The following is a 24,746-nucleotide window of genomic DNA, read 5'->3' on the forward strand; positions in this document are numbered from 1 at the left end:
GGATTCCTATCCTAGTCATGGACCACAAACATGGTAATTATGTGGAATTAATCCCAATTAGTCAATCCTAACATCGAGAATTAGTCAAAAGGGCATAATTGATCCAAATCCATAAGTCCTTACCAACTCTATTAATGGAAGGCTTAGTGTTAGTGGAAACCAAACCAATTAACAATCCTCACACAATGTGGAATGGACATCCACCACTCAAGTTTACCCAATTATCCAATTTTCTAACCAAGAGTGGGAAAAACTAGGCAAAAACTGCACCAAACATTTTATCAAACACTTAGTGGGCATGAAAAGAAAGCATGGTAAAATAACAAGAATTAATAAATGCTACAACTACTAAAAGCAAAAAAAGTAAAGATAGCAACTCAATTAAGCAATAAATGACATGAAAACATAACTTGCATTAAATGTAAATCAAAATAACAAGAGTGTGCATAAACATAAAAGTGAAAAAATAGAGAAATTAAGAAGATAAGCTAAGGAAATTAAGATAAGAGAACAAAAAAATGTAGAAGAAACTAGATGAAAATAAGAATTAAAAACAGAAATTACAAAGAAATTAAACTAAGAAACCCTAATTCTAGAGAGAAGGGTGAGCTTCTCTCTCTAGAAAATAACCTACATAATGCTAAACTAACCCTAATTTCTCTCCCCTTTTCCACATGGAGTGAGGCTCTTTGATATAGGAAGAATCAGCTTAAAAAAGTCCAAAAACTGGGCTCTGGAGGCCCAGAAATCGCCTCCAGTGATTTGCATTAAGTGAGTCACGTGCTGGGACTTGTACACACGCACAGGTGTGTGCGTATGCACACATGCTGCTTTTCTTCTTGTGCGCACGCACTCTCCAATGTGTGCTTCTCCTTTGTTTTCTTCATGTTTTCTATCAATTCCATGCTCTTCTTCCACTTTTATCAAGCCATTCCAACCTAATACACCTGAAATCACTCATCAAAACCATCAAGGCATCGAATGGGATAAAAGTTATTAAATTAAGTACAAAATAGCATGTTTTCACAATTAGGCTTAATTAAGGGAGAGAATACAAAAGCATGCTATTTGGATGAATAAATGTGGGTTTAAGTGATGAAATCCACTCAAATCAATCCAAAATATATCGTTAAATATGGATTCATCAATTCCCCCAGAGCATGTGGAAAGCACGTTGGTGAGGTGATGGTAGACAACGAAGGAGAAAAGGGGTAAAGAAGTGGAAGTTTCACTGGAAAAAAGATATTAAATTCTGGGGTTTTTTCAGTTTTGCGGTGGTTTTTGACCCCTGCAAAATGTGTTACGGCAGTTCAAAAAACTGACACAATTAGGTATCCTGCTATTTGATTGTGGTGATTTTTAGGAAACTGCTATTATAAAAAAATTATTACGGTGATTTTTTTATCCTACAATTTGCAGCGATTTTTTTTTTATTTTGTGGGGGTTTTAGAACCCCTGCAATTCAAATAGCCAAAATTAAAAAAAATTGGTTGCAGGAGTTTAAAACCCCTACAAATTAGCAACCAAAAATAAAAAATTAAAAATAAAAAAAACCCATCAAAACCTTCATTTTATCAACCAAACTAACAATATTGAACAATATTAAAAATAGTTAACAAAAGTGGATAAACATATTTTCTTCAAAATTAGAATTAATTCAAGATTTTAAAAGAAACTTAAATAAAATATATAAAATCTATGGGCTAAGAGCTACAAGTTTAGCTCACTAACTAATTTGTTATTATTCTTTCAAAGATGCTTAACATCTCAACTAATTAGACAAACCAATTGCAAAGTGTATAATAAAAATCTCCTTCATCTTCTCTTATCAAGTAGAAAATAAATATGATGTAATGAGAACCACAAACAAAAACAGACTTAATGTTAATCTGAAAAAAATATATGTTCATCTTATAACACTTGATAATCTTGTTCAACCAGCCAAATTTCACAAAGCATGCCTATTTATATTAGAACAATTTACAATTAAATGTTAACCTAGTAAAAATGTGCATGGACCAAATTGCTACTTGAGAGTTGAGACATCAAAATCTCTAAAAATAGATCAAAAGCTTATGGTCAAGGAGCAATACATAGTTCTATCTATACAATTATTTATCTTTAGCTTATTGAAACTGATGAAGCAAATTATTAGCTCAAATTAACAAGACTAGAAACTTCAACAGAAAATACAAAAATGCGGGATTGGATAGAGAACAAAGAAAAAGAGAATAAAGAAAGCTTACATAGTGATTTCTTGACTTTCTCTTTAAATGTCAGTGGTGATGAAGAACTATAATATCATACTTAAAGTAACCAATTTGGTATCAAAAAATCTTATTGTTACTTTACATAACCATAAATTACAACGAAATTGAATTTTCTAAATAATAGAAGCTTAACAAATATAAATATACACACATCTTGGATAGCTTTGGGAATAAAAGGATAAGACAAATCTTGAAAAATCAATTCACAAGCTATGAGGCCAAAGTAACTCATTAAATCCCCTTAACTTATATACTATTAAAGGCATTAATATTAAAAATAAAAAGAAAAATAAGAACACAAGTTAATAAGGAAAATTAAAGCATGTTAAAGTGCTTCCCATTAATTTGATATATTTAGCATATGATGTTTGTTTGTATGATATACCAATTAAAGAAAGGCAATTACTCTCATGAAAATGCCAAAAACATCTTCTCATGATGATCCTTGTTTAAAAAGTGTAACTTATTTGTTTAGCAATACTTTGAATAAAGGTAACATTTTTATTTCAAATAAAAATCAAGCCCTACAATCTATCATCCAATGGTCAAAATGAAATATCTTCACATGATGACAATCATAAAATCTTCATTGGAGTAGCCACCTTAAAGAAATATTTGCCTTCTTGTAGTAGGATTCTCTTTTTTTATTGTGCCTTCGAGTTTGACTACTCATCTTAAAATCAAAAGTAAAGAAATACAATATGAGTAACCAAAAGAAAATTAGGGAATATACAAATAAAGTTTGACCAAGTTAAACAAGATAAATGCACTAAATGAAATTGAATATATGACCTAGGTAAAGAGAAATTTGTGAATTCTAAGTGGTGTTAAGAGTGAAAGAATTGAAAGCTTTTACAAGGACAAGTAACATGAGAGGTGCAATAAAATAATCCAAATTTAGTGTCTCATATAAGGAATGTGATGTGGTGTGAGTGAAATATAATTTTAAAAATAAATTAGTGCAGTCAACACCAATAACACATATTCCAATAATCAAATATTTACAAATATTTCACTCTTTTTAAATTGTCATTAAGCATAAAATTCAAGAAACATGCATAATATTATCCAATTTAGGCAACTATATCATTTGAAACTTGCTAAGAGGCAATTGCGTAATCCACTAATAATTTCATTCATTATAATATGCCTAATACAAATAATTGACCAAAACAATATGATACACAAGCAAACATGCAATTCAAAATTCAAAGTGTTATAGAGGCATATCACTGAACATTTGGCGTGTATGAATTTAAACAAGAATAATTAACACAATTCAAACAAATCAAATGTACGAGTTCTTCAATTTTAAGGATAGCAGTCCAAAATCAATCAAAAATTATCATCCAAATCATCAAACGCTATCCAACTCAAGAACTAGGATAACATGTTCAAAGTTCACTAACTAAAGCTAATTCTGATTTAAAAATCCTAATTCAAACTAAGCTAAACCTAAAAATTTAGGTCCAATTAAACTCAAACTAAATTCGAACAATAAAATTAAAATTAACCTAGAGACTTCATCGGCTACATGATCAGAAAAAAAAGAACCTGGTGCAAATTGACAAAATGTGTTGCAAGGAGTGGGGGAGGACGCTATTTGAATCTAGAAATGGAGCATCTAACAGTTGTGATGGTTAGAAGGGCTAAAATCGTGGATAAATTCGTGGATCTTAAGCTGGATATTGGTGAAGTTGCCAGAAGAACTTGTTTAAACCAGTTATAGATCTCAAACACGTTTAAATCAGAAATACAAATGGCTCATCAAGATGAGCAGAAGCTTCAGCAGTTGTTCCAACCAGTTGGTGATAAGAGGCGTGAAGAATTCACTAAGGATGATGAAGGGTTGTGGAGATATAAGGGGAGAATTTGTGTACCGGATGTTGGGAGTTTGAGGCAAGACTTGTTGTCGAAAGCTCACAACAATGGGTTTTCTATTCATCCTGAAAGCACGAAGATGTGTTATGACTTAAAGAAGATGTTCTGGTGGCCTGGGATGAAAGGTGATATAGCAACAGTGGTATCCAAATACCTGACGTGTCAGAAAGTGAAGATAGAGCATCAGAAGCCGTCGAGAATGCTACAACCTCTTGAGATTCCCCAGTGGAAGTGGAAAGGAATTGCAATGGACTTTGTGACCGAATTACCGAGGACTAGGTCGGGATTTAATCCGGTTTGGATGGTCGTGGATCGCTTAACCAAATCCGTTCATTTTTTGCCTATCCGAGTGAACTGTTCTATTGAGGAGTTAGCTAGGTTGTATATCAAGGAGATAGTAAGGTTGCATGGTGTGCCATCGAGCATAGTATCGGACCGTGATTCCCGATTCACATCAAGGTTTTGGGGAGCTTTTCAAAGAGCTTTCGGTACGAAGCTATGTTTCAGTACCACATATCATCTGCAAACTAATGGACAATCAGAAAAGACTATTCAGATATTAGAAGATATGCTGAGAGCATGTGTGTTGGATCAACCCGGAAGTTGGGATCGTTACATGCCATTGGTGGATTTTGCGTACAACAACAGCTTTCATGCAAGCATTAGGATGGCTCCGTATGAGGCTTTGTATGGACGAAAGTGCCAATCTCCACTTTGTTGGTATGAATCTGGTGAAGCAAGTGTTTTGGGTCCTGATGTAATAGCAGAGACTACTGAGAACATTAAGAAGATTTGTGTAAGGATTCTAACTGCTCAGAGTCGACAGAAGAGCTACGCAGACCAGAGAAGAAAATCGTTAAAGTTTGAAGTGGGAGAACATGTATTTCTGCGAGTTACACCGACAACTGGGATTAGAAGAGCAATCAAAACCAAGAAGTTGAACCCAAGGTATATAGGACCGTTTGAGATTCTACGCGATTCGGGCCGGTAGCGTATCAAGTTGCTTTGCCACCTCATCTGTCTAACCTGCATGACGTATTCCACGTGTCACAGCTCCACAAGTACATGTCGGATGCGGCTCATGTGTTGGAGCCTGAGTTGGTTGAGTTGAGGGAGAACTTAACCTTTCAAGTAACGCCAGTGAGGATCGATGACACTAGTGTGAAGAAGCTGCGAGAAAAGGAAGTCTCGTTGGTCAAAGTTGCTTGGAAGCGAGCAAGAGTTGAGGAGCATACGTGGGAATTGGAGTCTGAGATACGAAAGGATTATCCCGAGCTATTCTCAGGTAATTCAAATTTTGAGGACAAAAATTCTTATTTGGTGGGGAGAATGTAAGAACCGTAACTAATCAACCGATTAATTACGTAATTAATATTGCCCAAATTAGACTCCGAAAAGTTAGAGTGAGAATTTGAGGATTTAAAGGTAATTTTTGGACTCAGTGGATCTTTTTGAGTCAGAAAATGTGCCTTCTGCTAAAAATCGTGAAAAACCGCGAACCGACAGTTGAACCGGTTGAACCAGATTGAGTCTACTCGGTACCGCACGAGAAAAAGTGAAAACCGTCAAAAACCTTAGAAAAATATTAGAAATGGAAAACCGGGCGTTAATTTTAAAGTTTTGGCCCGAAGTTGGGCCAAACGGGCTAAAAACGCTAACAGGTTGGACCGAGCCTAAGTTGGGCCCAAGCCTAACATATAAAAGGGTTCATAAGTGAACCCATTTCAGCATAACACACAAACAAACACACTCACACAGCTGAGAAGGAGGAGAAGAGAACCTCCATTTTTACTATTCACCCTCTTCTTCTCAAGCTCATATCTTGAGCTAGAGAGCTCCGATCGCCGCACCGTTTGTGGCTATGCATTTCTTGTGAAGAGCTCTACAAAACTCGCCCAAGAAACTAGTAAGGTAACCATGAAATCCCTTCAGTTCTTCTCCTCAAAATTTCGGGTATTTAGGGCTTTTGGTTAAGTGAGTTTTTGTGATTTTGGATGTTTAGGTTTGCTCTAATCCTTGCTTAGCATTGGATTTTTGCTATCAAATCTGTTGGAAAAGGTAAGAGAAATTAAACCCTTGTGAGATTATGTTTATGTGGAATCCTAAGTTGATTTGTGGTGATTTATATGTATATAGCTTGATTATTGTGACTTTGGGAGCTATTGGAACTTAATTGTGCTTATTGGAGTGGAATTGAAAGCTTGGATTGTGGTTGGGAGCTTAATTGTGCTAAATTGGAGTTTTGGGTTCATATAGGGAATCAGCCAAGGTATGATTTCGGTTTCCTCTATGTAGCATATAATATTCATGGACACTTAGGCTAGTGACCCATAGGATATGTTTGAAATAAAATAATTGTTGGTGTATTGAATGTTGATGAATGATAGTTTATGATGAGTTGATGAATGTTGGGATTCGATTATGATGATTGATAATAATATGATGATGTTGAAATGATTGTATGGATTAGAAAGTTTGTTTATTTTGATAGATGTGATGTTGAGGTTGATGAAAGGGTAAATTTGGACGTGGTTTGATGATAAGTGTTATATAATTGATGTTGAGGTTGAGAATAGTGAAATATGAAAGAAAATGTGGTAAGATTGACGTACTATGACACAAAAGGTTAATTTTGATGAAAAATAGAATTTTGAATGGTTTGGTATGGTTTGGAATGTGCATGGTAAGGAATTGTGGGAATTGTGAATTTGGGTAAAAGTTGGTTTTTTGTGAACTTTGTTCGATCATAACTTTTGCCTCGGTTTTCAAAATTGATTGAAATTTGTTTAAAATTAAAGCTTATTGAAAACCCTTCAATTCGATATAAAGTTTGTAAAATTTGGGTTTTGTAGAGGAAGTTATGATCATTCAAAGTTGGTGTTAAAAATCTGAAATTTGGCAAAGTTGCAGAATTTTAAGATTTCTGGTATGTGCGCACGCACAACCCTGCGAAAATCTTAATCTGTGCGGACGCACAGGCAGGGAAGTGCTTACTGGTTGCAGCGCTAGCACAGCTAGTGCGTGCACACACCAATGAGAAATTGCAACCTGTGCGTACACACACTCCTGTGCGCACGCACACGTTGGGAAGTCCAGTCTGTTAGGGGGAGCTGGCACAGGTTGTGCAAGTGAACAGACTTTGTAAATTTTGACACCTGTGCGTACGCACACCCCTGTGTGTACGCACACGTTTTAAAACTCTCCAGAGCGTGCGCGCGCACACCTCTGTGCAGATGCACACGCCCTGTTTCTCAAATTTTTCTTTGATTTCAACTATTCTACCTTCCTAACAAGGTTGTAAGATTCTCTAACACCATTTTAGGACTCTTGGGCCTAATTTTAGACATTTAAAGCATTGGGAAAGAATTTAGGGGTTTTAGATGATATTATTTGGAAAACTTAGAAAACGGAGGCCTAGGTTTCTGGCGTGCTGAGGATGGTTTGACGTTATGTGATGAATGGTTGATGTATGAGATAAGAATTGAGGAACTATTGAGTTCGAAACTGAAATGTGAATTTACAGTAGTTGAGATGAGTCGAGGACTCTAAATGAGATGATGGATCCATGTATACTGAAAATGTTTTCTGAAAAACCACTGAAGTACTGATTTATACTGAGATTATGAGATGCTATGTGCCCGGCAGGGACGGTGGTTAATCCCGCCTGTCGAGGTAGCGGCGGCGGCATAAGGATAGTTGTTAATCCTGCTTACGTTGAGATGTGAGGTCTGAGGCAAGAGTATCCCGCTCGCATCCCTTCGGATCAATAGAGCGTGCAGGCGCAAAACCCTGGACAGTGATCCGAGCACTATATCTCGGGGGTTCCCATTGATGATTCTGAAGGGCGACATCTCCATGGAGATGTGTCAGGTTGGCAGTTGAACTGACAATGTGATATCACAGCCAATAGGGCAGGCATTCATCATATGTATTTTCTATCTGTTTGTATGCTTTGACTACTTGTAATGGCTTGCCTATTTGTATAACATGCCTAATTGCTATTCGAATTATTGCTTTATATGCTTTTACTTGTGATTTCTTTGCATTGTAAATACTTGTGATTTCTACTGGGATCGCACGGAGGATCGGTTGGTGAAGGCTGTGGGACAGCGGTGTTGGCTAGAATAGAAATCCCCTAAGATAGATTACCCGGTTTATTTATGTTAAGGTTTATATAATCATGCTTTACTGTTTTAGTATGCCTTAAGTTTGAATCTTGTGATGGATATGGAGTTAGGATTGCTTTTGGCGTCCCGGGGTCTTATATCCTACATCACTGGGCACTGTTACCATACTGAGAACCTCCGGTTCTCATACCATATTTCTGTTGTATTTTTCAGATGCAGGTCGTAACCCACCTCGATGAGTTGTCTGGTTGGTGACAGAAGTAGAGGATCCGGATATCTTTTGAGTTTTTTTGGCGTATTTTGTATATGTCTCTCACACTTGTATTTTGTTTTGCCTAGAGGCTTGTATTTGAGAGAACAATAAATTGTATAAGTTGTTTTTACTGTCTAGTTCTCTTTGGTCTGTATATGGCTAGCCGGCTTAAACTCTGCAAGTCATGGCTAGATTCTTATGATATTATACTACTATATTTTAATTTATCTTATCTGTATCTTATGCCTTAAGTTAGTGGCTTCATTAGTACATTTTGCGCTTTTGAAATCCTGTTTTTGAGCTATATCCTTTATCAGGCTTCTAGATCATACTATTCTTTCTATATACGTATTATGTATGAGCTTAGAACTGTCGTAATCTCTGATTAACCTTTGCTTTACGACGCGAGGTAAAGCTTAGGCTAATTAGGGTGTTACAAAACTCGCTGCTAATCTTCGACGGTAAATCTGACGGTATTAAGCATTTTTCTTGTAGTGGTAGTTTAGTGGTTAGGGATAAATAAAGAGGAAGAAAGAGGGAAGGAAGTGTGGAGACGGTGAAAGTGCGCCGAAGATACTAATGGTGGCGCCGGAGGTAGTGAACCGCGTAGCAACGACACAAAAGAAGAACCGTTCGACACGAACATTAAGCAGAAACGAACAGCGGTAAGCCTGAAGAGTCGTCGGAGAATAGAGCCACTATGAGCACCGGCGAGCCTTAGGGGAGTAGAATTAATGGCAGATTTGGGGGAAGGGTTGAAGAAAGTGTCATATGATTATTGATTTGGGAATTTTTGGTTTCGCGGGTTTGGGAATTTTGGTTCGCAGATCTGAGAAAAGAATAACGGAGAAGATTGAAAAAATTTGTGGACCACTAATTGTGTGAAAAATTTTAAAATTAAAATTGACTATTTATTTCAAATTTTCTTAAAAAAATTGACATTATCATCGGAATTACCGTAGGAATAATTCGACGATAATAGTGCACGAAATAACATTTTTTGGTGCCAACAATACTGTCAGAAAAATTCGCCGATAACCAATCGGTTTTCGAGCTGGTAATCCGTCACAGAATCCAACTGTAATTACCATCAGACGAAAAAATTCTGACGGTAAATATTTACCAGCGAAGTTTATACTGTCTGATTATTTTTGACAATAAATCCCACGGTAATTAACTTATCGTCGAATTTTATTCATTTTTTTTTATAATAAATCCAACAGTACTCAACATTTTTCTTGTAGTGATTTAAGGAACTCTTACAATTTAGAATGAAAATAATTGCTAATTAAAATCTAACAACAAGAAACAGTTTTTGAGTCAATTTGCAGAAATCTTTTAAAATCCTTACTATATAAATACTGTAAAATCGTACTTTTTTTTGTAGTGTTTGAGTAAGGAAGAGTGTTGATGATGATAATGGGTGCGGTGATGAATGGAGGTGGTGGGGTGTTACAATGGCAGTGTTGAAGCGACTGCGATGGCACTAGTGAAGTGAGGTGAAGGTGCAACAGCAGGGTTGGGGTGTTGGGTTTGGTGGAGATGGAGATGTAATCTGGTGAAGGTAGGGATGAAAAGTGGAGTTACGGAGGTTGAAGGGTTCTGTATTGGGAAAATTGGATTAGGGATTAAAATTAAATTTAAAAGGGTAATTGGAAAAGAAAATATTAAATTAGAGTTAACGGTTAAAAAAAATTGAGAATAAGGATAATTAAATATTGTTTAAATGTTAAGGATAAAATTAAATCAAATTAAATATTAAAGATAATTTTAAAAATTTTTTAAAAATATTAAAGACAAAAATTATACTTTTTGTTTAAAAAAAATATTAAGTAATTAAGCTTTTGAAGAAGTATAACGTTAAACTTTAAATCGCCAAAAAATTATAATGTTAGCCATTTTTTCTTTCTATTAATCTTTTATCATATTTTATTATCAATTTACAAGTCCTATTAATTAGAGTTGAGATTAAGTAACCTTAATTCTACCTTACAAGACTAATAATAGTGGCGACAACCTTCCAAACAGTGCAAGCTAAGATTTCTTCTCCCTTTTATCGCATATATTTTTTATCTTCAAATAATTGTCAAATAAGAACTTATTAAATATGCTTATACATATATGTCATCGAATCCAGTATTACATGCATGTGCATGCATGCATACATTAAAAGAAGATATGGCAATAACCACAAAATATGCTTACCGTATCGTAGAGTATTAAAGGCCTAATTAGGCGTCTATTTCATGTGACTCTTAAGAAAATGATGCTGGAATTGATATAAGATTCCCTTTGAATGAAAGAGGAAGAAAAGGAAGTGGTGGGTGGGGGGTGCAGAGTAGCTGATTAGGACTCAAAGTTTCATTGATTGATCAAGCTTTTGAAATATATTAACACATGGTTCAAAAATATCTATGTTATTTGATCATAAATTTACTTGATGAAGACATTTGAGCTACCTATAATCCACGTGTCTCTGTTATTAGTTGTTGTGTGTGCATGAAAAGTTTAATTAATTGATCAACATACATATTTAGCATGCCTACTAAGCCTAACAACTAACGACTTACGACAATAATCTTTCAATTTATTTGATGATTGACTACGACATAAGAGGAAACATATGAGCAGTATTGAAGCAATTTGTAATTATAAGGTTTAGAGGTTCATTATCTATATATATCAATGATATGTTTTCGTTCCTTTTTTTAGGATATTGTAATAAGGATAGTAAAACATGCATATGTTTGGATCTTATGCTATTTATCCCATACCATGAACTTGAATAATAATTATCCTGCTTGGCTTAGCTTTGCTTGTCGATCAAAGTTTTTTACTCAAATCCGGAGTTTTCTAAACCAAAATTTTTTATTAGTTTCTTGGCATATTTATTTTGGTGCACAAAAATTTTACTAGGAATTTGTTTTATTTGGAGTCCTAAAAAGAATATAACTTCTCCCATCGTACTCATATCAAACTCATTAGTCATTAATTTTTTAAATTCATCACACAAGACTTCATTTGCCGATCCAAACACAATACTATTCACATAAACTTGAATAAGTATGAAATGATCATTAGATTCTTTAATAGAAAGAGTTGTATCTGTAGTATTTTCTTGTAAGCCATTTTTCAACAAGAAAGAGCTCAGCCTTTCATACCAAACTCTTGAAACTTATCTCAAACCATAAAGAGCCTTAGAGAGTTTAAAAACATGGTTTGAAAAATCTTTATTTTCAAAACTGAGGGTTGAGCTACGTATAATTCTCTATCAATAAAGTCATTCAAAAATGCACACTTAATATTCATTTGAAAAACTTAAACCCTTTGTGGGCTGCATATGCAAGCAATAATCTTATTGCTTCCATTCTAGCAATCGAAAAATGACTCATCAAAGTCAATGCGCTCTTTTTGGTCATATCCTTGAGCTACTAATCTAGATTTATTTCTATAAACACCATCATCCTCACCCAATTTGTTCCTAAAGATCCATTTAATATACGTTACCTTCTTACTATTCGGATAAGGCATTAGAGTCCAAACCTCATTCTTCTCAGATTGGACCAATTCTTCTTCTATTGTCTTTATCCAAGAGGGATCATCAAGTGTTTCCTTCACATTTTTTGTTACAGAGTGATGTGATGTGAAAGAAATAGAAGAGAGAGTTTTGGTTCGGTGAATGAAGTGTGTTCAAATGAAATGAAGTTTGAATTTTTTGGTTAAAGACTTAGTGAATGAATGTATTTGGGTGTGGCTACCGAATTGGACTTGAGATGATCTTAGGCCAACTTCTTTCTTTCTTTTAATTTTGCTAAAAGCTTATTTTTGTTTCAGCTAAGAAGAATTTGTGACTGTAGCAATTATATATCTTTGGACCATTGTGTGTGTATTTGGGCTTGAGCATTTGCTTCTTAGGTCAATTTCAATTTATTTTATTTTTTGTAAACTAAACAAAATATATTACACAAGTAATTTGATATTAATCAAATAATGTTTAATCATTATCTTAATCATAGTTTAATTCTCTAAACTCAACTGTCTACATATATAATAATTAAATAGAGATAGTAGATGTTTAGTATGGAGCTATATTCATCCTCTCTCTACTAGGGATGTCAATGGGGTGGGGCGGGGGCAGGGGATGCCTCCCTGCTCTCCATCCCCGCTCCCAGATTTGTTCCCCGTCCTCACTCCCGTTTCTTGTCATAGGGGAATATTGCTTCCCATCCCCATTTTCCACAGAGCCTCATTCCCCGCAGGGACCCATTCTCCATCTATTTGATAATTCTAATTAATTATTAATTTCCATATAAATAGAATTGCAAGTATCCATCCTATACAAAAAACAGCAAGATTTTATACAAAAAGTCTAAACAATAAGATGGTGACTTCTTTTGAAATGACGTAGTGGGGGGACGCAACGGCGAGTCAGAGGACAAAGCAATGGACGAGGTGGGAGACGCAGGAATAGAGAGGAGAATGGACACGACGGCAGAGTTACGAAAAGGAACACCGCAAATAAAGAGCACGACACAGTAAGGATGATGGCACGGTGAGGTGTGACAATGCGGCAAGAAGAGAGAGTGGCGAGGGGGTGGCTGTAGAGAGGTTGGATGAAGTATAGACAGCGTTAGGGATCTCTGAATTGAAGAATGATTATGCAAATGAGGATTAAGATAATTCAATAAATTTATGAATTTCGGGGATTAATGAGGACGGAATGGGAATCTCCGTTCGCGTCCCCACGCCTGCCTCGAAAGAATTGTGTCCCCTGTCCCTATCCCCGTAAAAAAATTTTTTTACAGTCGGATCTCCATTCGAAGCAGTCCTCGCAAAATCTCCGCGTCTCGGGGAGTTTTGTCATTCCTAGACTCTCTGCTTGATACATGGACAGTGAAATTTTGTAACTTGTAGGCATGATAGATCAATGTTAGCAATATACGTGATATTGTATGTCTACTTCATAGTTAATGATTGTTGTTGCTTTTGTTATGTTCCCTCTCACATAAAAACTTGCATATGTGCTAATTATACATTTTGTTAACAAGTAGTTTTACTTGGTTTACACATGTAGGAAAAACATACGGAGAATGATCACAAAAGATGTGAGAGTGGAGATCATGAATATAAGAATAAAAAAAAAAATTGCTAAAATTTATTATCAAAAAATTAGTTCTGTAGTTAGACTCTAAAAATATAGAATAATTTAGCTTCGTTTGGATTGAGAATAAATATAAAAAATTAATCTTTAATTAGTTAGTATTAGTCAATTTTTTCTTTATCATAAGATTATTTTTATAATCTTCACTTGATAGGATTTAGGGTTAGTATTTAAGATTAAGGATAGAGATTATGATTTAAAATTTAAAATTTAGGATTTAAAATTTATAGTTTATAATTTAGGGTTTATGGTAGTCGACAATAGTAGTGCAATGATCACTGGTCAATAGCAATGGGTGGTAGACAGCGAGAAGTGAAATATTGTACTGTGTTAAAAAAAAAGAAAAAATAGTAAAAAAGATGATGGTTGAACATAATAATAAAAAAGTCATTTCAAAAATAAATAAATTTAAACGTTTTTCAGAGATTTGAGAAGGAGGGTTGAATTAAGAAAACACAATAATAGCAACTTAAACAAGTTAGTTATCGATAAATTAGTAGATTATTTTAATTTTTGTCTCATATAAAAAATGCAATAAAAAAAATATAAAAGGAGAAAATCAGATGATACAATAATATATCTTGATTCAGTAAAAAAAAGATAAAAGGAGAAAATCAGATGATACAATAATATATCCTGATTCTATCATTAGGTGTAATGTAAAATCCAGTTTTCACCATCAACCATGTTAAAATATATTTGTGAAACATTTTAAGTTTTTATTTTAATTTTATTTTTATAATTTTATATTTTTATTTAATTATGATCAGATCAACCGGATGAATCAGTAACTCATTGGTTAAACCGGTGGCATGGGAATCCGATTTTATATGACCAGCTCAATTATCAGGTTCTAATAACTATGGTTCTAAAAAATAAAAATCGAATTGGACCGACCAGTCAGATCAGTCTAACTGTGAACCGGATAGTAACATGGTTCGATTTACTGTCCAAAACCGGTGATTATAAAACCGTTTGTAAACTGCTGAACCGGTACCAGGTCGGTTTACTCTGAACGACATCGTTTAAGAAAAAAAGGGTTTCTGAATTGAGAAACCAGTCTCTCCCCCTTTCAGGCTTTCACTCACGCAGAACTCTTCACATTCTTCCTTGAAAACCCCTAGCCTCCATTGTGCCGCGGTTGATCTCACCGTCGCCGCCTGGTTCGTCGTGGTTGTTCGCCAAACGCCAGTATCTCCAGGTCTTGCTCCAACGTCGTCCGTCCGTCCTGTTCGTCGCCAGCTCCCCATCGTCCGTATCCAGCTCACCAGTGTTCGTTGCCAGCTTCCCGTCGTCCGTCGCTCTCCCTCAAATCTATGGTCACTGCCCTCGCCGAAGGTAATGCCTCGGATGCTCAGTCAGCGCTAGGTGCTTTTTGTTGGTTGATTGGCTCTGCTCACTGCTTGATGAAAAATTTTAACTCTCTTACTGGCTTGTTCTTGCTTGTTTTGGGTTGCTTCACTCTGTTACTGGCTTACTGATTGATGATAAACTGATACTGATAAATTGTTATTGGCTTGTTCTTGCTTCTTGTTAAAGTTTCTTGATGATAAATTTTGTGCTCATTGCCTAAAGGAATACTTGTATTTTAATCACAAAATGTAACAAATTGTGTATTGAAAGGAACTCGCATAATCATCGTCTTACTGACATTTTAGTAACTATGTTTTATTGTTTTAGCTCTCAGAAATCAGGTAATTATCATTTCTGTCTGTGTTAATACCATTGAATAAAGAGAAACACTGAAATGATATGTGAGTAATCACTATTATGTCAACTTGAAAGTAATTGTGTGCAAAGTTTGAATCTTGTTAATTTCACTTTATGCTTAATACCACCAAGCCTCACTTTTTGACTTAAAATTTAAGTGTTTGACACTATGCAATCTGATTTATTGGTTAAGAAATCACCTTCTAGAACCAATGGGATTTCATACTTTAAAACTGAACTTGATTAGCCAAATAAAGTGGCAACAAACACGCAAAAACATGAATATATGTATCCTTGACGGTACATTTTGCCATAAGTTGGTGCTTAATATTCTTATTGATTTCTGGGTGTTGTACTGTTTTTTATTTAAGGACATGTTTTGTGCTCAATTTTCATTTTGTAGGAAATAGTTGGAGGTATATAAGAATTAAGAAGGAAGACTATTCCAACGGTATTACTCTGTTGATTCTGGTCCCCCACAAGCTTGAGCATAGAATTGAAAAGAGAAACCCTACATTATTTCATTATTGGTCTATTTTTGGCATTGTAGTTTGTTTGAACATATTATTGTAGTTTGTTTGTTTTATTTATTTTACTTTCATAGAACCAGTTGTTTATGATCCCCTTTTGAAGTAAAAAAAAATTGCAGTGCTCACTGCTAGTGCTTGTTTTTTGTTTTTTATACTTGGTTCAGAAATCATATTGTGTTTTGTGTTTTTATTGAATGATTAATTGATTATTGATTAGCTCTGGTTGCTCTGTGCTGCTGTTTTGTGCTTTTTTCGCATAGTAATGTTCTGTTGGAATATTATGCTGTGCTGTGTTTATGCTTTGGGCTCCATTGTGTTTTAGTTTGTGATTGTATTGAAGATTTCAATAGTAATATAATGGATATTAAATTGTTGATATTATGACAAATTTTCATGATGTCATTTTATATTTGGATATTTTCTCTTGTTATTTAACTTTTAAGAGTGTACTTTGATAAGATTGTAAGACTTTAGTTGATAATATTTGATGTACTACTTTAAATTTAGAAGACATTTTAAGGTTTATGTTAGACACAGAGGTTCTGAAAATCGGTTCGAATTGGCCAGTCGAACCGCGAACCGATGGGAATGCTGGTTCGGACTAATGCCAAAACTGCCTAATCAGAAAACCGTTGTTGGACTGCCAAACTGGCTGAAAACCGGTCGGTCAAACCGAACCGTGAACCGGCCGATTTTTTAATTTTAAGCAAAACGCACCGTTTTGTTCACTTTGGTTGCCTAAAGCCCTAAACGTGTGAACCCCTAACCCTAAAGCATTACCCAATGTCTCCCAATCCCAACCCAGCACAACGGCGCAGCAGTCCCTCTCCCTCCACCCTCGAGCTTGTCATTCCTGTCACTGCCGGCGAGCTGTCTCCGTCACAACCGTCTAGTCACTGGACCGCTCCCGCCGCCGTCGCAAGTTGGAGCTTCGTTGCCGATTGTGCAGCTCTCCACCATCGTCGCCGTTTCAGCTCGGGAAGCATCCTCGCCGGGCTTGCCTCCTGCCTCCGTCGCACACCTCTGTTCCACCTTCGTCGGCATCACGTGGTTCCACAGGTCAGTTCTATGAACCGGTTCCCCCTCTGTGTTATGCTTCTGCCTTCTAGCTTCTAGGTGTTTTTTAAACAATAATTGTTGAATAATTAATTAATTATTGTTGATTAATCTGTGAACTTGTTATGGATTGAATAATTGTTAATTAATTTGTGAATTTGCATGCTGTTATTGATTGAATAATTGTTGTTAGATTGGATTATATTGTTGTTAGATTGAATTTTGCCGCTGTTATGGATTGCTGTGATATTGTTATTAGATTGGATTATATTGTTATTAGATTGCTGCTAATTTTTAGGTATGGATTATATTGTTATTGTTATTGTTATTGGATGTTGGCATTTTGTGTTTGGTTGGTTTTGTTATTTGACTTTTGAGTTTGTATTTGAATGAGATCATAACATTGTGGTTTATGTAGTATTTTTAATTTGGATGATATTTTAAAGTTTATATTAGACTATAATTATGTTTTAGTGTGTTTATTTATATTTTATTTATTATTTTATTATAAAACGGTTTTTTCGGTTGAACTACGGTTGAACCGGTTAAAGTAATAAACCAGTGAACCAGTAGTTAGAGCGATTTGATGACCGGTTCGATTTTCTGAACCTTGATTAGACTATACTTATGCTTTAGGATATTTATTTATATTTTATTATAAAGTGGTTTTTTCGGTTGGACTACAGTTGAACCAGTTGGACCAATGAACTAATGAACCAATAACTAGAGTGGTTTGATGACCGGTCCGGTTTTCAAAACCTTGCTGATAACTATGTCTCTCTCAGTCTCTCTCTCACCCTGTTTGTCATTTGAATTTAATTAAAGATTGGAAGGAAACATGCCTTAGTTTGGAATTCAAACCATAAAGTCTGGAATTTTTATTCTACAAACCATAACTTCCGATGGACGAGCTTGAGGTTTTCATGCCTTTTTCATTAGTAAGAATGGACATATACGTTGGAGCTTATATCTCGATGAACCTGATGACTTAACTTTTGGCCAAATGAAATAGTAAGGCATGTTCAAAGTTGATTCTGCGGACAGATTATAATTTCTAATACTGTGTGCTCACATTGAATTTGCTGTAGTTGGAACTGTAATAATTGGTTCATCTGGAGCTCCCTTCTCTGTTAATGTCATAGACATGTTTTAGTTCCCTAAGCTAATCCTTAGCACTTCTTTAAGCCGTTAGATAGTAATGTTGTCGGCTTTGGATATTGTTGTTACATTTTTCCTGAGTTATCCTTGTTAAAGTTTCTGACATAATCTTTGAAGTTAGGCGGTTCTTTGCCATTCATGATTTCTGAAAAATAAACAAATAAATAAAGGGAAAAAAAAGAGAATGTAATAATGATGCATATGTAGGGGGAGAAGATTTTCAACAATAGATTGTCCAAATTTCAAACACTCTTTGATTCTTTCAATTTACATTTATTCCCTTTGATCTAACAGGTTAATTAACATATGAAATTTCCATTGTCACCAGTACTTGGTAAGACTTTGAGGAATTCCAGCTTTCATCACATTTGGTTACTTTTCAAAGCCAATATTTAATGCTAATTCTAACAAATGAGGCCAATTCCTATAGCTACAGGAAAGCAAACAAAAGCATTAGGAAGAAGGATATAGTGAAACGTGGAGCTATATGTCTGTATTTTAAGGAAATGAAAAATAAAGATTTGAGAAATTTTAAAAATGTAGAAATAAAAAAATATAAAGGAAGAAGTAGAAGCAGGTTTCACAAAACTTGGTTCTTCTTTGTTTCCTTTCGTTACTAGATGGTATGTTTTGCAGCGAAATCCATCATAGTTTCTAATGGCTAAGTGGTGGGTCTTCCATTGTTTGTTTGCCTCATTTGTGTTTGGTAACTTGTTTGATAATATTTTGGCATACGTTATGTAACAAGAAATCAATGACAATATGTGCACATCATGTGTTTGATGAACCTATTGTTGGCTCCCTTTGTTTCTCAGGGTGAATTCTAATCATTGTCCATGATGAGGCTCTATGATGAATTCAAAGAGATACTAAAGATTCAGAAGTTTCGAAGATTGGTGTCATATACTGGATTCTACTGCTTTGCCACACTCATAAGCTATGCTTATGTTAGCAATACGTGCGTCTAATGTTGTCACAACCTTTTTTTTTTTTTTTATACTAGATTTTGAATTTTTTACAAGATTGGTTTGAATGCTATTCTCTGGAGTCAATATATGATTTTGGTGTTTCAGAACCCGGGCAGGATATTCCAGAGCCGATCAATTCTACGCATCGTACCCGGCTGGTACTGAGCTTTTAACAGATACTTCCAAGGTATTTGCCATTATATAATTTAGAAAATGCGCATCTTTTATACCTTTTTTTCTCAAGGATAATAGTAGTGTTTGCAAATTGTTATTAGTTGTACAAGGCTGCTCTTGGAAACTGCTTTGAAGCTGAAGAATGGGGTCCAATTGAGTTCTGCATCATGGCCAAACACTTCGATCGTCAAGGGAAGGCTCCATATGCATACCATTCAGTAAGTTTCAAGCCTATATGCTACTCTCTATTTTGATTTTTCTTAATTTTAGAATTGTTTATATTAATTCTGGAATCAGAACAATTTTTACTTTTTACCACTGATATTGATACTTAAAGACATTGTTTTATAAATCCTAGTTTTATGTGAAACTCGAATCTTATGATTTTTTCATTTTAGAGTAATTGGTCAAGTTGGTTCATCAAATTTCAGGCACGAATCGATTTAATCATTTGAATTTCTTAGTTCCTCACGTTCTGTGTCTGAATTTTTTTAACAGTTATTAAATTTTAATAAATTCCTTTAACTTCTACAAGGATAATACAATAAACTCAGCTGCTTTTCAAATCCCTTCCATTTCCTTTCTTCTCCACCAAAATGAAAATTACTAACACATCCTAGTGAATACACTTTTAGTCAAATTCAGAGTTATTCCTGGCCATTGGTCATTATAGCACTATTATTAAGGAACCATTGAACAGTCTCTCTTCCTGGCTAAGTGACTTTGTGAGGTCCACTACATAGTTTCATTAAAAGTAATATAGAGAAATCATTGATAAGAAGGTGCATCAATATTTGCTTGGAAAATTGACTTTTCAAAGGATAATGCAAGTATATGGAAGAGTACGTAAAGGATGGATTTCAGTCTTGTCTATTGAATGTTTGAGGAATATCATAGTTGCTGGTATTGGAGAGTTAAAAGATGAAATAAAAATGCTTAAATTTTAGAATTTAGGTCCTACACTAGTGTAAGATAGGTAAGTTCTGCAAATAGAAAATATAAACAAAGAGAAAAGTTATATGGTAAAGCATAATCTTAGAAACGTATTGGAGGAATGCTTATGATTGAAGTCTTTAATAATATTTGCAATTGAAGTATCACGTAAAATATTTTTCCTTCTTAACTTTTTGTTGACGGCTAAGCATTTCATTGGACTCAATCCAACCATGGGAGGTGTACTTTTTGTCAGGACTGCAAGATTTTAAACATGTTTTTAATCCTTTTAAAAGGAGCAAATTATGGTTTTGGTTTCTCAAATTTTGTTTTTGTTTTTGTTTGTTTTGTTTTGTTTTTTTTCAGATCTTTCAAAAATGCTTGGTTTTAGTACAATCATTTTGAACAATGCATGTATCCACATTGGTCCTCAAGAATGAGGAATACAAGGACTAAAACAAGCTTTCTAGAAAAGTTTGGAATAAAGCCCAAAAAAAGTTGATGGATGGACTAAAACTAGAATTTATTATATTTACAAGGAAAAGAAAACATATTTAAGCATAACTGCTTGGCTTCAACATTGCACACTTTTTTTTTTTCGTTTTTTATTACGTTGTATTGGTTTGGGTCTGTTTGAAGTGTATATGGAAGGTATAGGTAGTTTAGCCCACAGCCTAGTGGTTAAATCTCTACATCCAAGCTTAAGAGTGTGCTTGGATAAAACATTTGGAATGTTATTTTTTAAAATCCTTTAACTTAAAATGTTTTGTTTGGACATTAATACAAAGAAGTTTATAAATTCCAAGGATCTTAATAGAGTAGAGAATCCAAGATACCTGGTGAGAGAAGGAATCAAAACTCTTTCTATTATCCTTTCATGAAAACTTGATTGATAATATATAAAGAAAAGAATTTGCAATCAAACTTGCCACATATGTATCCCTTTTCATCTTCTCTTGCTGCATATACAAATAAGGTATTTTAAAGTTCCATGTATTTGGATTTTGGCAATTTACTTATATAGTATTTTAAATTCATTAAAATTTTAAAATACCTTATCCAAACTAAGGTCCCCAGACCATCACCTCCTTCCCCTTAGTATCTTAGGTCAAAAAGGGTTCATAGGCAAAGAATTTTGAGTTTTCACCATCCTCTTTCCATTACATGTGACATATAGCCTTTTAAATTCAAGGGAGGATCACTTTAAAATTAAATTCTTAGATGTTAGACATCTACATTTTGAATGAGGTGGCCGGGAGAGGTTTAGCATATTTGGGTACAATGACATTATTTGATGCATATAACCGACTCCATCTAGTAGGAAAATGTTTTGGTGTTTTTGACATTTACATTTTACTTTTAACTACATTGTATTTTGGCTTCTTACAGAAATACATGGCACACTTGCTTTCACTTGGACAGCTTGATGGAAGTGGTTAATGGGAAAAGTTAACCATTTAACTCCGATGATATTTGATAATCTGGGAGTTGTTTTAATATAATAATTACATAGCCATATGAAAATTACTTGATGATTGAGTACTTGCTCAAGTTTTGGGCTGCCATGTATGCTATAACCGGCTTTTTATGATCAAGGAATATAGTGTCTTGAGCATTGATTCTGTTTTTTGTCTCTAAAAAAAAGATTTATCATTCTTCTTAGCCATATACAAACTCTTTCTATTCTTCCCAAGATCTTGTATGACTTGTTGCTTGCCAATAAGTACAACATTAACTACCTTTTCTGTTTTTTAATATTCTACTCTCGAACCATGAACACCTTGTAGTTGTGCAAATGTAGAAGATGAGAGGCACCCGAAGGAAATTTAAGTATAGCAGGGTGAAAAGGGGAATTAAGGAAAAAGAGAGGGTATTTTGGAAAAATAATATAAAAGAATGTTGAATAAGAGTGATATTAGTAATTTCGGATTGAGGAGTGGTGGGCCAACAAGTTTTGTGATTTGTAGTCATTTTTTTTTTACCAAAGATATGAAGACTCGAACCCGCAACCTCTTAGATGAGTATGGGAAGATTATGCCATTTGAGTTATTACTCATTGGCTTGTGATTTGTAGTCATTAATTAGCCTTCATTGGTATTTTTAATGGTGTAGGATTATTCACTTTTCTTTTGTTGGTTAAATGTTGGTCAGATTTTAATAAAAGTGTTGGCTTCTTAGACTTTCTGCTATGGAATTACATTGTCGCTACTTTACATTTTCTTCTCCATGATTTTTTTAGATCTGTTTGTTATTTGGGCCACTAATTTAATAACCCATTTACAATATTTGTCGACCTAATAAAATTTAAAAAATGTATTATCACTTCAATAAAAGAAAATGTATTATCACTAATATATCTAGCCATTATAAACTATATATAAAGTCTCATCTTGCATGGCAAAAGCCACGTAGTAGTAATATAATACATTTTACTCATGACCTTCTGTACTGGTAAGTGGTCATGCATCTTCAAATTATGATATGTACTTTTATTATTATATATGATTGGTAGTTAATTTATTCGTAGGAAGAATATTATTATTTCACTATTTCACGCTTCAACTCCGATCCCTTTTTCATTACATTGCAAACAAGAGATCATATGTCTAATTCAAAAGTTTATATATCATTTGTTCTCCTTTCTGTTCTTGTGTCTTCCGAAGCCTTGAATTGCGTACTACTTGAGGGTGAGTCTTCTCTTTGATTTCTTGACCAAAAATTAAAGAATGTATTTTCCATTTTTTCCTTTTCGTTTGTCTATATATATAATAATTAAATAGAGATACTGAATGTTTAGTATGGAACTATATTCATCCGTCTCTGCTTGATACATGGACAGTGGAATTTTGTAACTTGTAGGCATGACAGATCAATGTTAACAATATATGTGATATTGTAATGTGTATGTCTAGTTCATAGACAATGATTGTTGCTTTTGTTATGTTCCCTGTCACATAATAACATGCATATGTGCTAATTATACATTTTGTTAAGTAGTTTTTACTTGGTTTATACATGTAAGGAAAATGCAACCTAACATAATCATACGAACATATACGGAGAACTATAAATTATTTTGTGAAAATAATTTATCCTTCTATTCTTTTGTTTAGTAACAGAAATAATTTTTGTGAAAATTAGAGCATAATTATTCAAATAAACTTTTATAATTTTTTTTAAAACAAGTAAACAGACTTTACAAAACATTTTGATATTTGAAGCCAGCTAACCCCTAATACCAAATACTATATACTGTAAAATATTATTTCGCATCTACCTCGATATTGTATTCATAATTAATTATAAATAGGAAATATTTTCAAATAAACCAAATTATTATTTTAAAATATTTTTTAGTTAATACTTAAATTCATCACAAGTAAATTGCAATTTCATGCCTTGTTATTTTTGAATGAACATTTCTTTATCTTTAATTCAAAAACTTTAAAGAATGTTGCAATGATGCCATATATAATTTAAAGTTGCATTATATATGATATATAATTTTCTTTGATTCCATTAGACGAGGAGATTTCGGTATTTAATAAGAGGATTCATGAGATGATAAGCAACAACTTTTACACTGCTACTTATTCAAATAGCTTCTTGCCTCCAGCTCCTCCAAGCAAGCCTTTCCCAGGACCTAATACAATTGAACCACCGCCACCACAACATTCAAAGCACATGGTTGGTGGAGGTTAGTGGCTACTGTACTCACTTGGTGTTTTACGAACTATCACACTTAGAGGAAAATGGTGAGATAGATAATTATTAGATCATGTGCCTCCCAAATAGCCGCATCTGAGTTTGAATTTGACTTCAGCCAAAAGGAGAAAAGAACTCATTTAGTGTGTTCGAATGTGTAGTATGAATGTGTTGTATTGTATTAAGACCAAAAAAAATTACAAAAATATATATTCTATTCTAATATACATAATATAATCATTTATGTAATTTTATTTAACTGGTTAATAAGTTTTTAGAGTAGATGATTTGTGACGCTTTCTATCCTTACAAAAAGTAAAAATAAGAAAGATTTAAATTCAATTTATTTATTGACTTAATTCAACTTTAAAAGAATTGTTTTATCATCTACTATACGAAAAAGTATAAAGGACCTACAACCAATTAAAAAAACAAATTAAAAAAAAAAACATTCAAAAGAGTCTATCCTAATTTCATTCTCACCGCATTGATAGTATACAATGAAAAAAACAACACACAGGCATAGCCACGTGTGTGCCGCGGCATCCGCCAACACCCAGGCACGCGGCGCCCTTCCGTCGCCAACGCAGTGCTCTCCCACCGGCACGCACGGATGCAGCCTCCCCTCCCTCCGCACCACCACTCAAACTCTGCGCCCCTTCCCCTCCCTCCATGAACGCAATGCCGCACACACGCACGCAGCTTCCTCCCTCCTCCGTCATCGCATGCACGCAACAAAACATCGAGTGAGACTGTCGCTGCTCATGCCGCTAAACAACGACGCCTCTCCTTTCGTCATTGGCTGCCGCAACGCCTCTTA

At 34.4% G+C, this 24,746-nt stretch overlaps 1 protein-coding gene across 4 annotated transcripts; it reads left to right on the forward strand.

The window, feature by feature from the left end:
- Positions 1-14,761: 14,761 nt before the first annotated feature.
- On the forward strand, positions 14,762-24,109 carry LOC107646188 (uncharacterized). Of its 4 annotated transcripts, none has more exons than XM_088489255.1 (6): positions 14,762-15,030; positions 15,806-16,991; positions 18,962-19,104; positions 19,220-19,301; positions 19,390-19,506; positions 23,745-24,109. In XM_088489255.1, the coding sequence occupies exons 3-6, from the start codon at positions 18,983-18,985 to the stop codon at positions 23,784-23,786; spliced, it is 363 nt and encodes a 120-aa protein (XP_088345381.1). In that variant the 5' UTR covers positions 14,762-15,030; positions 15,806-16,991; positions 18,962-18,982; the 3' UTR covers positions 23,787-24,109. The 4 variants fall into 4 exon arrangements, with proteins under 4 accessions (XP_088345381.1, XP_088345380.1, XP_016205877.1 ...); XM_088489254.1 differs by lacking the exon at positions 23,745-24,109 and adding an exon at positions 21,611-21,838; XM_016350391.3 differs by lacking the exon at positions 23,745-24,109 and adding an exon at positions 21,611-21,838 and having other exon boundaries at positions 15,806-15,853.
- The last annotated feature ends 637 nt before the right edge of the window (positions 24,110-24,746 follow it).

The sequence above is a fragment of the Arachis ipaensis genome, chromosome B6 (assembly GCF_059453495.1).
Source record: "Arachis ipaensis isolate K30076 ecotype BB chromosome B6, ASM5945349v1, whole genome shotgun sequence".
In the NCBI taxonomy this organism is placed as follows: Eukaryota; Viridiplantae; Streptophyta; class Magnoliopsida; order Fabales; family Fabaceae; genus Arachis; species Arachis ipaensis.